Source organism: Anomaloglossus baeobatrachus, chromosome 3 (assembly GCF_048569485.1).
Source record: "Anomaloglossus baeobatrachus isolate aAnoBae1 chromosome 3, aAnoBae1.hap1, whole genome shotgun sequence".
NCBI classification, from domain to species: domain Eukaryota; kingdom Metazoa; phylum Chordata; class Amphibia; order Anura; family Aromobatidae; genus Anomaloglossus; species Anomaloglossus baeobatrachus.
Window position 1 is genome coordinate 297,695,338 of NC_134355.1, and position 15,594 is coordinate 297,710,931.

Consider the following 15,594-nt stretch of genomic DNA (forward strand, 5'->3'; position numbering starts at 1 on the left):
GAAAAGCTCTGAATAAAATAAACCCGTTATGCCACATTTTTTCCATGTGTTTTTGTTGCAGATTTTTCCTCACTTAATAGAATGGGTGAAATCTGCAGCAAAATATTACTGAAAGAATTGACATGCTGCTGATTTATGTCTGAATTAAAACTACAAGGAGAAAATAAGCATTGCGTGCCTTAGACATCAGGATTCTCATTCACTTTGCTGGCATTAGGAAATCCTTCTGGTTTTATGACAAAGCTGCATGGAAAAAGAAGAAAAAATTGCAAAGTGTGCACAGATGCATAGGCGGGCTTTGCACGTTGCGACATCGCAAGCCGATGCTGCGATGTCGCACGCGACAGTCCCCGCCCCCGTCGCAGCAGCGATATCCTTGTGATAGCTGCCGTAGCGAACATTATCGCTATGGCAGCTTCACATGGACTCACCTGCCCTTCGACCGTCGCTCTGGCCGGCGACCCGCCTCCTTGTTAAGGAGGTGGGCCGTGCGGCGTCACTGCGACGTCACACGGCAGGCGGCCAATCGGAGCGGAGGGGCGGAGATGAGTGGGATGTAAACATCCCGCCCACCTCCTTCCTTCCGCATATCCTACGGAAGCCGCAGTGACGCCGGTAGGAGATGTTCCTCGCTCCTGCGGCTTCACGCACAGCAATGTGTGCTGCCACAGGAGCGAGGAACAACATCGGACCGTCGCGTCAACGTAATTATGGATTACGCCGACGCTGCACCGATGATACAATTACGACGCTTTTGCGCTCGTTAATCGTATCATCGAGCCTTTACACACTACGATGTCGCATGCGATGCCGGAAGTGCGTCATTTTCAATTTGACCCCACCGACATCGCACCTGCGATATCGTAGTGTGCAAAGCCCGCCTAAGAGTATGTGCACACGTTAAGTATTTAGTGCAGAAATTTCTGCACTACTTCTGCAATTCTTAAGAGGAAAAACAGTGGAAAAATAAAAAAAAAAAAAAAAAAATGTGCTGGTACTCACATGTAATAATTATAAAAAAGTTATCTTTATTAAACTACAGGGATGGTTGAACCCAAACTGCAAAGTTCGGTGTCGATACCGAACACCTTGTGTTTGATGATGAACAGTGGACAGACACTTTTGACTGTACGTTTGAACCCTGTTCGAGGTTGTTACTCGAAGAAAGCTTTCAGTGCAACCAATCAGCAACCTTTCAGACTGTGGGCACTTAAGGAGCCATCACAGCCATGCCAAGTATTGGCATGGCTGTGAGTAGTCAGGGAAGTCATCGTAAAAAAAAAAGCAATCAAAATGGTTAAAGTAGGACATACTTATTAGTCTCTGCGGCACAGCTGTAACACTGCTTCCAGGTTCACTCATTATATCTCATACATATTCATTGCTTCCCTTACCTACCATCTGTGACATCATCTGTGATTGACTGCAGTCAGACTGCCGATGTGTCGGCATCTCTGATTGGTTGCCCTCACAAATGCTGTCTTTCTGCCAGAGTAAAGTGTAAAAATGAAGAAATAATATATTATATATTAGGGTAACCATGTAAATAAATAAATGTAGTCCACAGTTAATTAAAAATGCATAATAAATTATTAAACATAAAAAATAGTTATATGCCTACCCACCAGACATGTGTTTCACCAATGCTTTGTCAGGGGTGGTTGATGGGATTGTGGAACAAACATTTAAGGTTCAGACAACCAAAAGAGACAGTGTATTTACTAATCACAGATATAATTCATAAGAGCAACTCTTATATTGCAGGTAGACATGGGTATGAGCAGCACTGAGATGCAGGCGCAAGGATGGGAGGAAGATCCCAGCTTCTGATAGTGTGGTCAGATGAATGAATCATTGGTGCTTTATTTATTATGCTTTATTCATACATACTTTTTTCTACATTTTCTCTCTCTTCTTTTATCTCTAGTTCCCTGTATGGCATTTTGATCCTGTGCGTTGGATGCTTGGTGGGTGAGTATATGACTATTATTTATGTTCAATAATTTATAATGCATTTCTAATTAACTGAAGGTTATATTTATTTGTATACTTACCTTAATATATAATATCATTTATATTATATGAAGTATTATATTCACCTGAATTACCTGAACAACTATTGTAAGACGCTTGTGGAAGGATATCTAAAACATTTAACCCAAGTCATACAGTTTAAGGGCAATGGTATCAAATGTATGTAACTTTTGAATTTGCAGAAAGTAATAATAATGCCTTAAAACATTCTCTCTCTATCTCCCATTATTCTGGCGTTTGTCAAATATAAATAATTTTGGTTCCTAATTGACCTAAAACAGGAAAGGTTTATTCTGATTTCATGTCAGATAGTAAGAAAAACATGCATATGTGTCTTTTCAAATAGTGTATGTAAACTTCTGGTATAAACTGTATATAATATGGTCATAGTGTGGCAGCATTTGTCCCTTGAATGTGGTATTAGTTAGTCACTATGCGGTGGTAATATGTGGTCTGGTCACAATGTGGTGGTATTTCTCCCTTGTATGTGGTACTATTGGTCTTGGTATAGTAGACTGTGTTGTGTATGGTGATCATTTGTTCTCTCTGATATTAATTAGGTGAAGATTCTATATTTCCACTAGAGGTTAAATACTTTTAAGATTAAGCCATTCCTGTCCTATTCAAATTTTACAGAGATAAAGATGCTTTTACATGGGTTCTCTGGTGAAAACAAGTATCAACTCTCCACAGGATAAGTGATAACTTATTGATTGGAGGGAGTCCAACTGCTAGGACCGGCAGCATGGGGAACTTTTATCCCCATTAGAATAGAGCTGTCTGTTTGACTAAACCACTGATCTATTCATTCCCAAAGTGGATGCGAATGCTGAATTTCACTTTTTCTAGCAGTCCCAAAGAAGATGATTAAAGCAGCAGTCAGACATTCAACCTGCATTTTAAAATGGGGATAAAATTGCCCTGCCAGGGATAAAAGTTCCTTATTCTTCCTATCACTACGGTTTCCAATTGTTGTCTTCCACAAATTAATAAGTTACTAGTACACAGCCAAGATAAGTGTACGGCTGTGAGCCGCAGCCTGAAGCTGTATGCTTTATTTGTGGTGGTATCATAATATGGGGGGACCCTATGCCAAATATTTTATTTTATTTTTTTTATTGTATGATAGTAACCCGCAGACAGCGCCTGTGATAGAAAGCAGTCAGATGCTGTCACACAGGCTGCGGTCATATCTGACTGCAGCCAATCACAGATGACGGTGGGCGGGGAAAGCAGTGCATATGTAACGAAGGTACATGAGCAGCACTGAGCGGCCTGGAAGCAGTTACAGCAACAATGGTGACTTGGTAAGTATGAAGTGCTTGCTCTTATACTCCTATTCCTTCTGCCACCATTTTTATTCACTGAATTCTGGTTCTCATAGACTTATATGGAGACTGGCATCTGGCAAGATAACCAGGACCAATCCTGGGTAGGAACCATTTTTTTTTTAACCTAGTTAAACTTGCCAGTCCCAGTTATCTGCGAGTCTGCACATTACTAGTCAGTACCAGTAAGCACACAATAGCATCTATTGGCTCCCCTAAATATGATTATGGGTCACCAATTGGTTACCATATCATCCAATGGCCCACTGAAGGCCCTTATTGCTGCCATCTGGCTCCTCCAATGAACAATGAGCGACAAGCTGCACTCCATAAGAGAATTGTGATTTCCTTCTATTTTGCAATACAGTATTATTGCAGTAAATAGCATAAACAATGTAGTGTTGTGCACATGCTTCTTTTTTCCTTGCATCTACAGCATGTCAATTCTTTCAACGTTTTTGGCTGTGTTTTCTCCTTTGAACGCAATGAAAAAAATGCATTAAAAACACATCAAATAGTGGCAAAACGCCATGCCAGGAAGAGAGGAAATTTCTGCAACCAAATCTGCAACGTGTGCACATAGCCGTAAAATGGTATTAATAAAAAAGTCAATTCAAGGTGCAAAACAAGCCCAAATATTAGTTTTGGAAAAAACTATATTTTTCTTCAAAAAAATTTCAGAAGTTTGGTTTCATAGTAATCGTACTGACTTGGATAATCCTCCTTTCATGTCATTTTTACTGCACTATGAAGGCTGCAAAAATAAAATCCTAAAAGCAAATGCAGAATTGCATTTTTTGCAATTTTACCGCATTTACAGTTTTTTTTACTTTTTTTCCAGTAAATTATATGGTAAACTGAATGGCATCATCAAAAGTCTCAATATATAGTATTAATAAGTAACAGCTTTTCATTGTATAGACATTTAGGGCGGCTTTGCACGTTGCAACATCGCACGTGCGATGTCGGTGGAGTCAAATCGAAAGTTACGCACATCCGGCGTCACTTTCGACATCGTAGTGTGTAAATCCTAGATGATACGATTAACGAGCGCAAAAGTGTCGTTATTGTATCATCGGTGTAGGCTGCAACTTTTTCAAAATTATGCTGCCGCGACAGGTATTATGTTGTTCCTCGTTCCTGCGGCAGCCCACATCACTGTGTGTGAAGCCGCAGGAGCGAGGAACATCACCTTACCTGCCGCCGGCGGCTATACAAAAGGAAGAAGGTGGGCAGGATGTTTACATCCTGCTCATCTCCGCCCCTCCGCTTTGATTGGCCGCCTGCCGTGTGACGTTGCTCTGATGTTGTACTACCCGCCCCCTTAGGAAGGAGGCGGGACGCCGGCCAGAGCGACGTCGCAGGACAGATGAGTGCATGTGAAGCTGGCGTAGCGATAATGTTCGCAACGCCAGGAATCACAAGATATCGCTGCTGCGACGGGGGCGGGGACTATCGCGTGCGACATTGCAGCATCGGCTTGCGATGTCGCAACATGCAAAGCCCGCCTAAGTCTTGCTTAGCGAGTCCAAGACAACTGGAATGATGTAAAAAATTGGCATGCAAACATTCCGATTTAGACAGCTGTTTTATAAAAGTAAACATACTTACTCCTGTTATATAACGCGTCCTACACTGGATGGTTCCAAATAATCCAAGGATAACAATAATGATATGTACAAAATTTGCCAAGATAGGTGCCCACTGGTAGCCAAGGAAGTCAAATATTTGTCTCTCCAGAATGCAGGCCTACAAGAAAACAAGGCGAGAGTATTAATGATGAAACACATTAACTATACAATTCATGAAAAGAACATTGGTGTAAAAAAAAATAAGAATTACAAATTCTTCTTTCTGCTTTGTGACTGTAAAAATGTGGAGTGTTCATAAAAATGATTTTAGTCATAAGAAAAGCATGATTGAATATAATATAGATGACAAAAGATATTAGAATCCTGCACCAGAAGCATAAAACAATACTAATAATTTAACTATCAGTCTCAAAGTAAATAATTTCACATAGAATATTCTTGGAATATCACATTATGATTGATTCATTATTCTGGAGCCACATTGGCTTGGACTATACAAAGATATCAAGCTGCATACAGTTTGCAGCATTAAAAGGCAAAACTCTGTGTTTTTCTAGAGTAGAAACGTTTCTTTTCCAAGGTGTCCTGTAGTGTACATAGCATCAAAATTGCTGATATGTCATTTTATTTTGTTGATTTTCACCATGAAATACATGTTTCAGCATAAAGCTGTGACATAAAGTGTACCTTTTGTTTCAGGTAAACTGTGTCTGCCTCTGCATCAAACTACCTCCTCACTCCTTTCCTCTCTATTGACTTTTATAACCAGCAATTGATCAGTCCAAGAGGAGAAAGAAACATATTTCTCTAAAATGATATATTACAATCTTTATCTTCACTTGCGATATTGATTTATAAAAAAACGTTTTTGTTGACAATATAATACAAAAAAGGCATTAAATCCTAAAGGGATTGTCCACTACTTTACCATTAGGTTTGAACGAATAGTTAACTATTCGTACTCGCTATACTGTTAGCGAGTACTGTCCGCTATTCGCATATTCGTTACGAATAGCGGGCGCAATGTAAGTCAATTGGAAATACCCGCTAAGTAGCGAGTAACCTGAAAGCTATACTTTTCGTGCAAGTAGCGAATAGTATGGCTTTTTGGGTTACTCGCTACTTAGCGAGTATTTCCCCTTGACTTACATTGGGCGCACTACTCGTAATGAATATGCAAGTAGCGGACAGTACTCGCTAACAGCATAGCAAGTGCAAATAGTTAACTACTCGCTCAACACTAGTTAACATCCCTAGGATGAGTCATAAATATCTATTCAACTGGGGTTCCGACACTTGGAACCCCGGCTGATCAGCTGTTCGCAGTCCCGATGGAAGCAGGTGTCTGGAAATGCTCATTTTTGGAGCTCTTCCACCTTCTAATAGCAGCTGTGGGTGGGTGCGGCACATCACCCTCCCATTCAAATCAAAAGGAGGCATATTTACAAAACCCCGGAGTGGCCACTATGAAAAAAATGGGACAGCTTCAGAACTGAGCATTTCCGGCTGCCTTTTGCCATGGCTGGCACCAAAAACAGCTCATTGGTGGGGGTGCAGGGTGTTGGACTCCAGCCGGTCAGACATTGATGACCTATCCTAAGGAAAGGCCATAAATGTTAAAGTAGTGGCCAGCCTCTTTAATTAATTCTTAATTAATGATTAACAGTAATAAAATATATGAAATATATGCTGGGATAAATATTTTTTAAAAATAAAATGTATAGTAACTATAAGACTGGAGTTCTACGATGTACGGCATAAAATCAAATAATCAAATCAGCCATATGTAGTTATTTTTTTACATAAGTTTTAGATAACTGTTTAGAAAATAAATGTAATCAAACTTTACAGGAAAGATTATCTGTTCTTATTTTGAATTTTTTTTTTTTTTTGGAGAATTATTAAAGAAAATTGATCATAGACCCAAGTTATCATGGACAGCTCACCTATTGGAGAATAATAGTGGTAAACAAAATGTTCTTGACATTGAGGTCAGTTATAGATTGAACAAAACAAATCATCACATTTATTATTAGATACCATATTCTGGTCTGTTACTTTTCTAAAATAACATTATTGTGCTTATACTTGTTGATGAAAGGTTAAAGGTTCCATTTACGCTCTTTTGCAAGGTTCATTTTTGCATTAGACTGAAAATCATTTCTTCGCTGAGTGACATTGAAGCTTAAAGAGTAGACATTCAGGCCCGTTATCTCATTGTCTAAATACAATTACTTAAAGTGTAATGGCCCATTTAAACAAGCCAATTATTAACCCCTTAACAACATGATTTACATGTATATCACATGTCATGTTCCTGCCTTTGATGCGGGCTCGCTCAATGAGCCCGCACCTTTCCCCTCACATGATGGTTGATTTAATCAGCAATCATGTGCCTTTAATGATGCGCTGCTATGAATACCACAGGCGATCAGATGCCATAAGGTAATTATTAAATACAGTTAAAATTGAAAAATAAAGTTATAAAAATATGAAAGAAATTAAAGAATATACAAAAGTTCAAATCACCTCTCTTTTACCACATTAAAAATGAAAAAACAATTATTAAAAAAATAAACATATTTGGTATGGGTTGGTAAAAGTCCGATCTATCAAATTATAAAATAAATTAATCCAATTGGTTAATGGCATAGTGAGACATAAAATAAATAAGCCAGAACAAAAGAGATTTTTATTGCAACATTGCAATAAAATGCTATAAGAGGCGATCAATACATTGTATCTATCCTAAATAGTATCAGTAAAAATGTCTGCTCAGGGTGCAAAAAATAAGCCATCACAGAGTCCCACATCCCGAAAAATGAGAACACTAGAGGTCACAGAAAATGGAGATACAAGCAAAAATCTTTTTTTCTTTTTTTTTTTTTTTTTTTTTTACACATTTCAGAATATTTTTTCACTACTTAACTAGAAAAGCAACCATACATGTTCGAGAACTGCATAATCGTACTGACCTGGAGAATCATAATGCCAGGACAATTTATTGTGCTGTACAGAGCAGGACATTAGCACCGCTCAGTACAGCGAAAATGCTGACTTCCTGTGAATGCCAGCTCACAGTCGGCATTCACAGGAAGTTCATCATGACAGTGACAGGGGTCATCAGCTGTTTCCTAGCTTATATGACAACCCATTGTCACCCCATGACCACTTCATGGGGCCACCGATGGGAGTGAGGAATGATGTGCCCCTTCCAGCGCACGTTAAATCCCGTTGTCACAGAATGGCAGCGGGATTTAACTAGTTAACAGGGGCGGGTAGATATTTGATCCATCTACACCTGTAAGAGGCATATATTGGCTAATTATATCAGCCAACATGTTCCGGGATTCATACGAGCTCCTCGTGTCAGTCCGCATCAAAGCAGGAAACATGACTTATGATATATCAGTAGTACATGGTTGGTCGTGAAGTGGTTGATGATCAAGTGTTTGCATTCCTTCCTGTTATTTGGCCATTTAAAAGGTCAGCAATCATCTGACGAATTAGCAAAATGCTTGTTTATTTAGTTTAATGATTTTAATGGATGAGTAAAGTTCATAATCTTCACAGCACGTCACTCCATAAAAATAGGTGATGTGCTACCAATAACATGATACTGTATGGAAACAGATTGATCAAGTGATAATTCTGTCCCCAGCACTGTTTTGTGAGTCCATGTCCACAGGCCAGTAAAGCACCACTGATTGGCTTGGATATAGCTGATTGGTGGTCAAAATGGATCAACAGTCACCCTGCAAGTGAAGATACGAAAACCTCTTATTCATCTTTCTCTACATGGACTGGCCAATCACTTTCAATTCACAGCTAAAATCTGTAAAGACAAACTTAATACTGTGAATTTTTTCACATTTTTCACAATTTTTTTACATTAAGGTGGCATGAGTTCACACTTATTATTTATAAAAGTCTATGGAGATGGGCTGAAGGGAGGAGGATGGAGGTAACGAGAGACCGGCATAGAGACAATTTCACCTGAAATACCAGTAAGGATATAGTCACATTGTCTTACTGATGGTGCGCAAAAAAGTTAGCTTTCCAAACAGAAAATGCTGCAGGACACAATTATTTTCTTTGCAACATTGAAGTAATTGTTAGCAGCTTATTTTTCTTAGTAGTTTTTCTATGCTTCCCGATTGCTATTTTGTCATTTTTTTACACCAATATTATTTCCAAAAAAGCTAAAACACTGACAAAACAATCAAAATACACCCAAATGTCTGACATCTTTTTGCCCTCACATTGAGTTCTATTATAAAGTTTTCAGTGTATTCCAAGCGAAAAATGCCAGAACAGTATAGTTATTTATTTTAAAGGGTATATCCGGGACTTTTAAAAGAAAAAAAGAAGATGACCCCTACTTGGGATTCAGTTGCTACCGCTGATGTTGCATCGACAGAGTGGCTGCTTCTCATCTGCTCTTCTTTGTATATGGGGCAGGACTGCTGACATCATGTGATTTTATAAAAAAAAGACTGACCCACACATTAAACAGGTGTAAACAGGAGACAGCTGAAAATGCAATATAACTCGGCATTTCAAGTTAGAGTCCCGATATATAAGAGACCACCTTGTCGCTGGTTACTGGGCTCACATGCATTGGCCAATACATAAGCTAAGTATCAATTTCTTGAAAAATTCCTATAGCAGTAATGCAATACCAGAATTCCTTTATTCATTGTTAGCATTCTATCATGCTGATTGACAGCTGGCTCCTCCAGATAGGTAACCGATTGTCAATCAGCATGACATTTTCATCCCCGCACCATCTACAGAGCACAGCAGAAAAGAAGCTGCCACTGTGTTTACAAAGCCACTATATCGCCGTCAGGAACGATCTGTCTGTGACCACTCTGTGCTCGTGAAGAATAGTCACAACAAGGAGGTAGTAACTACCGCCTGTTAGTACTTAGATACTTTTTTAAAGTCCTGGATATAGCCTTTAAATACTTGATGTCTTTTGACTGCTTTCCTAGCACTCTTGTTTGCTATTTTTTTCAGAGGATCCCCTTAATGAACTGCAAAAAAATAAGATTGAACATATCCTAAAACTTTGTATACGGTGACACAAATTCTTGGAACAAGATAACATTTCTATTTTTAATTCGTTAGTTTAGACTTCATCCACTTTAAAGGAAAGTATTTGATGATTACATTTTATACATGGAGAAATGTTTTGTGAGCAGTTAAACACTTGCTTTTCAACACTAAATCACTGATGCATAGCAATCAACAGACTAAGAACAAGCAATTGAAGTATGTAGCTATTTCCATTACAAGGCGAGTATGATAATCATTACAATATAGACCATAAATGCTTCATGTCTTTAGCACAAAATTTTACTCCTCAGTTATATAGCTACTGAACACTCATCTATATATCTATCTATGATCTATTTCATATCTATCTCTATATCTATTCATCCGTCTGTCCATCCATACATTTATCCCTCTATCCGTCCGTCCATCCGTCTGTCTGTCTGTCTGTCCAACTATCTATCTATCTATCTATCTATTTGTCTGTCTGTCATTCTGTCCAGCCATCCATTTATCTATGTCCATCCATCTATCTGTCTGTCTGTCCATCCATCCATTTATCTGTGTATCTGTCTGTCTGTCCGTTCGTTCGTCCATCCATCCATCCGTCCGTCTGTCTGTCTGTCTATCCATCCATCTATCCATCTATCCGTCTGTTTATCCATCTGACTATCCATCTGTCTGTCTGTCCATCCATCAATCTATTCATTTACCTATCTGTCTATATGTCTGTTCATCCGTCCATCCATCTGCCTCTCTCTCTATCTCATATCTATCTACCCATCAATCCATCCATTTACCTATCTATCTGTCTGTTCATCTATCTATCTATCTATCTATCTATCTGTCTATGTATGTCCATGAAAAAGAAAAGACAGCATTTTTTCATGAACCTATATATTACAACTTTTGGTTGGTGAGGCTTGCACCTAGTATCTCCTTTAATGGTGCTGATCTAATTTTGTTTTTTCTATTTATTTATATCTGTCTATCTATCTATTTATCTAGCTATCTATCCCTCTATCTATCCCTCTATCTATTTATGTATCTATCTATCTAGTCATCTATCATCTATCTATCTATCTGTTATCTATCTATCTATCTATCCATCCATCTATTTATTCATCTATCTATCTATCTATCCCATATCTATCTATCTATCTATCTATCCCTCTATCTATCTATCTATATATCTATCTATTTATCTATGTATCTTCTGTCCATCTATTTATCTTACTTGCATTTTGTCTTTGCCATTTATAAGCAAAATCAATCATTTACACAGTACCAACCGAGAAACTACTAAAATATAGTTTAGGATTTGACCTGTTGAATGTCTCTAATTGTTTTTTTCATAAGTATTTTAACACATGTAGAGCAATAATTTGTTTTTAGAACAACTTAAAATTGTACAAAGACTTAATTGAGCCCTAGGCCTTTGTTAAGTTCAAAAATAGACCTTACAACATACCACCCTCATTCTTAATCTCTGTTATTTTCCCCCTTTGGAAACATTAAAAAAAAATTAAGATTGTGCATTTGATTTCTATGTATGTCCAACAGAATAAGCCATTTTAGCACTTTGGACACTTTCTGGTTGTACAGTAGCAAAAAAGAGACAGGTCAGCAGCATCAGTGCAGGATCATGTCACAAAACAACGTTTGTTGCCAATAACCATGGAAGTCTACTCAGGGGCTTTATATCGAATGCAGCTGACAAATTTTAAATAAGGCTATTTAAAAATAATCTATTTTTTTATAATATTTTTGCAGTTTAGATTAGTAAGTGTACAGCAATACAAAAATGTTGACGTGTACATAACATCTAGCCATATAGCATTAAATACATATCTACTCATAAGAAGTCAAAGTTACAACTAAAGCGGGCTTTACACGCAGCGACATCACTAACAAGATGTCGTTAGGGTCACGGAATTCGTGACGCACATCCGGCCTCGTTAGCGACGTTGTTGCGTGTGAAACACAAGAACGACCGTTAACGATCAAAATTACTTACCTAATCGTTGATTTTTGATACATTGTTCCTTTTCCAATTATCTTTGCTGTTGCAGGACGCAGGTTGTTTGTCGTTCCTGAGGCAGCACACATCGCTATGTGTGACACTGCAGGATCAAGGAACATCACCTGCGGTCGCCCGCAATGAGGAAGGAAGGAGGTCGGCGGCATGTTCGGCCCGCTCATCTCCGCCCCTCCACTTCAATTGGGCGGCCGCTTAGTGACGCCGCTGTGACGCCGAACGAACCGCCCCCTTAGAAAGGAGGCAGTTCACTGGCCACAGCGATGTCGCTAGGCAGGTATGTGTGACGGGTTCTAGCGATGTTGTGCGCCACGGGCAGTGATTTGCCCATGAAACACAACCGACGGGGGTAGATGCTTTCACCAGCGACATCGTTAGCGATGTCACTGTATATAAAGCTTGCTTAAGTCACTCAAGAAAAATTACAAAAAAATCATGAGCAAATCTGAAATTTGAGCTGTTTACAAAATTTGACTGGGACCTTTAATTAATAGAAAATTGATTCAACGGACAACAAAACTACTCCAAAGCCTTTAATAAACTTGAAAAGACATGTATAACATTCATAGGTGTCCTAGGACAACATCCAACCCCTTGCAGGCTCTATTTATTACAAACCCATTCTCAGTCCTCGTTCAGACATCTGTGATTTTTCACGTATATAAAAAATAGTACAACTGTCTTCAATGTTTTTGACTCAAGTTTCAGCAGAATTTTCATCAGTGTGCTAATTTTTACCATCAATGTTTCATCAATGATTTCAAGCAGACCGCAAATTCCCCCACAGACATGTGAACAGCACCATAGACTACAATGATGTTCTATCTGTGAAAACGATGAAGAAAACAAATGTATGAAAATAGACATCTAAATGAGGCCGTATTAATGTCAAAGTGACTTCAATGTACTGTACATGACTGTTGATAAACAGAGCATAATAAGTGGTATTAAACAGTTACAAATAATTAAATATGCCAATTTGAGCATGCTGTGGGATTTAATATTCACAGCCTGCCCATTATAGAAGCCCTCCCTTGATTTATTTCTTCATCAAATCTGTGTATATGTGTGTAGTGTGAGTGCATTAACATACTTGTTGTCACAATGACTCTGGGATATCAGGGAACAAGTGCCCCTAACTTGTCCCTCAAGGTAGGGGGTCCTATGCTAATGCTATCCCTATTCTTTTGGATACCCCTAATGATGGGGATGCCTGAGTCTCCTTCCTGTCCCTCCCTGGATCAGTCCTGATCTGTTTTCCTCTCCGCCTGTCCATAGGGAGGGATGGGACAAGAGTGTAATGAAAGCCACAAATATAGACTGGCAAGGGAAAAACCAAAACTCTGTCACACAGTGCATGCACATATAGCTAAAGACAATAAAAGATTCAGGAACAAACACAAGAGAAGGAAAGAAGTTAAAAAACATCAGGAGTAGCATTCCACAATCGCAACAGGCAAATAGGACAGTTTTCACCAGAGAATCTGAGACAACACACCACACAGACCAACATAGAAACTATAGCTGGCATGGGTAGAAGATTTCATCCAACTTAAATAGAAGGAAAGCAGATATGATAGGCCTCTTCTCTACATGTGATCAAAGGAACCTAACAAGCAGACTCTTTCTAGCCTGCCTATAAAATAGCACACGGCAAGTCGATGACTGAGTCTATCTGTGTTAATCGCAGACACCAGAGAAACCATAAGGCAGAATCTGCAATGTTACCAGAGCCTGACACTGACATGACAGCTGTTTTTCTCTTCTTCTGAGTGACATCCGTCCTCTGGAGACTCTGGGTCACAGTACACTATGCGTTGCTTTTACAGTGTAAGTCTAAGGCTGAGAACGCACTTTGCGTTTTTACCTGTGTTTCTGCAGCATTTTGAGAAGCACCTTTTTCATGCCAAATAACCTGCGTTTTGCGTTTCCATGATATTCTATGGATAAATATGATTTCCAGGCCGCACTTTGCGTTTAAAAACGCTGCGTTACATTTGCATATTTTGTGGCAAAAACCATGCGTTCAAAGAAGCAGCATGTCAATTGTTTTTGCCATTTTGGGTGCGTTTTGGTAACATTGAAGTCAATGAGAAATGGCAAAAACCAAGATTCCTTCAAATTCCTGCGTTTTACCTGCTTTTTCAGTGCAGAAAACATGCGTTTTGGTCTACCAAAACGCATGCTTTTTGGACATCAAAATAATGATTTCATATGTCCCTTTACACACACACAAAATCTGACAATTAAATTTATGAAAAATATACATTTATTGCTAGATTAGCGATAAAATGTATATTAGCGCTATAATTTTATGAATTATATCTATTTTCATTATTTTCCCATTAATATAGTTTTTTTCTTTTTTTTTCTCTTTTTTCATTCTTTTTGACTGTTTAAACTTTATTAGGCAGTGTCTTGATGTTCAAAACGCATCTGTCAAAACGCAGGTGAAAACGCATGTAAAAAGCGCTGAAAACGCATCAAAAACGCGGTAAATACGCATGCGTTTTCAGCGCTAAAGTTCAGACAAAGGCAACTTTGGTCAAATCAATTAAGCCCAAAATGTGCGTTCTGAACTAGAAGTAGATGAACGCAAAGTGCGTTCTCAGCCTAAGGGGTGCCAAAACAAGACATTATAGACTTACACTGCAGAAGACATTTTCAGCTCATGTAGAGCACATAGAGTGAGATAAATAATCTGAATTTGGATGGTGTCAGAGAAGAGGAGCATAACTGCATTGGAACCTGGAGAAAGTCGTGGTAGGTATGATAATGATACACTCATAGTACACACCATATACAGTGCCTACAAGTAGTATTCAACCCCCTGCAGATTTAGCAGGTTTACACATTCGGAATTAACGTGGCATTGTGACATTTGGACTGTAGATCAGCCTGGAAGTGTGAAATGCACTGCAGCAAAAAAGAATGTTATTTCTTTTTTTATTTTTATTTTTTTAAACTGTGAAAAGTTTATTCAGAGGGTCATTTATTATTCAACCCCTAAATCCACCAGAATTCTGTTTGGTTCCCCTAAAGTATTAAGAAGTATTTCAGGCACAAAGAACAATGAGCTTCACATGTTTGGATTAATTATCTCTTTTTCCAGCCTTTTCTGACTAATTAAGACCCTCCCCAAACTTGTGAACAGCACTCATACTTGGTCAACATGGGAAAGACAAAGGAGCATTCCAAGGCCATCAGAGACAAGATCGTGGAGGGTCACAAGGCTGGCAAGGGGTACAAATCCCTTTCCAAGGAGTTGGGCCAACCTGTCTGCACTGTTGGGAGCATCATCCGGAAGTGGAAGGCTTATGGAACTACTGTTAGCCTTCCACGGCCTGGACAGCCTTTGAAAGTTTCCACCCGTGCCGAGGCCAGGCTTGTCCAAAAAGTCAAGGCTAACCCAAGGACAACAAGGAAGGAGCTCCGGGAAGATCTCATGGCAGTGGGGACATTGGTTTCAGTCAATACCATAAGTAACGTACTCCACCGCAATGGTCTCCATTCCAGACGAGCCCGTAAGGTACCTTTACTTTCA

General features: G+C 38.9%; 1 protein-coding gene across 1 annotated transcript in view; it reads right to left on the reverse strand.

Moving 5' to 3' along the window:
* NKAIN2 (sodium/potassium transporting ATPase interacting 2) overlaps positions 1-15,594 on the reverse strand; it is a 1,481,925-nt gene that overhangs the window by 1,004,424 nt on the left and 461,907 nt on the right. The window contains exon 2 of the mRNA XM_075339944.1: positions 4,974-5,111. Coding sequence (XP_075196059.1) covers positions 4,974-5,111 — 138 coding nt within the window. The remainder of the gene's footprint in view (positions 1-4,973; positions 5,112-15,594) is intronic.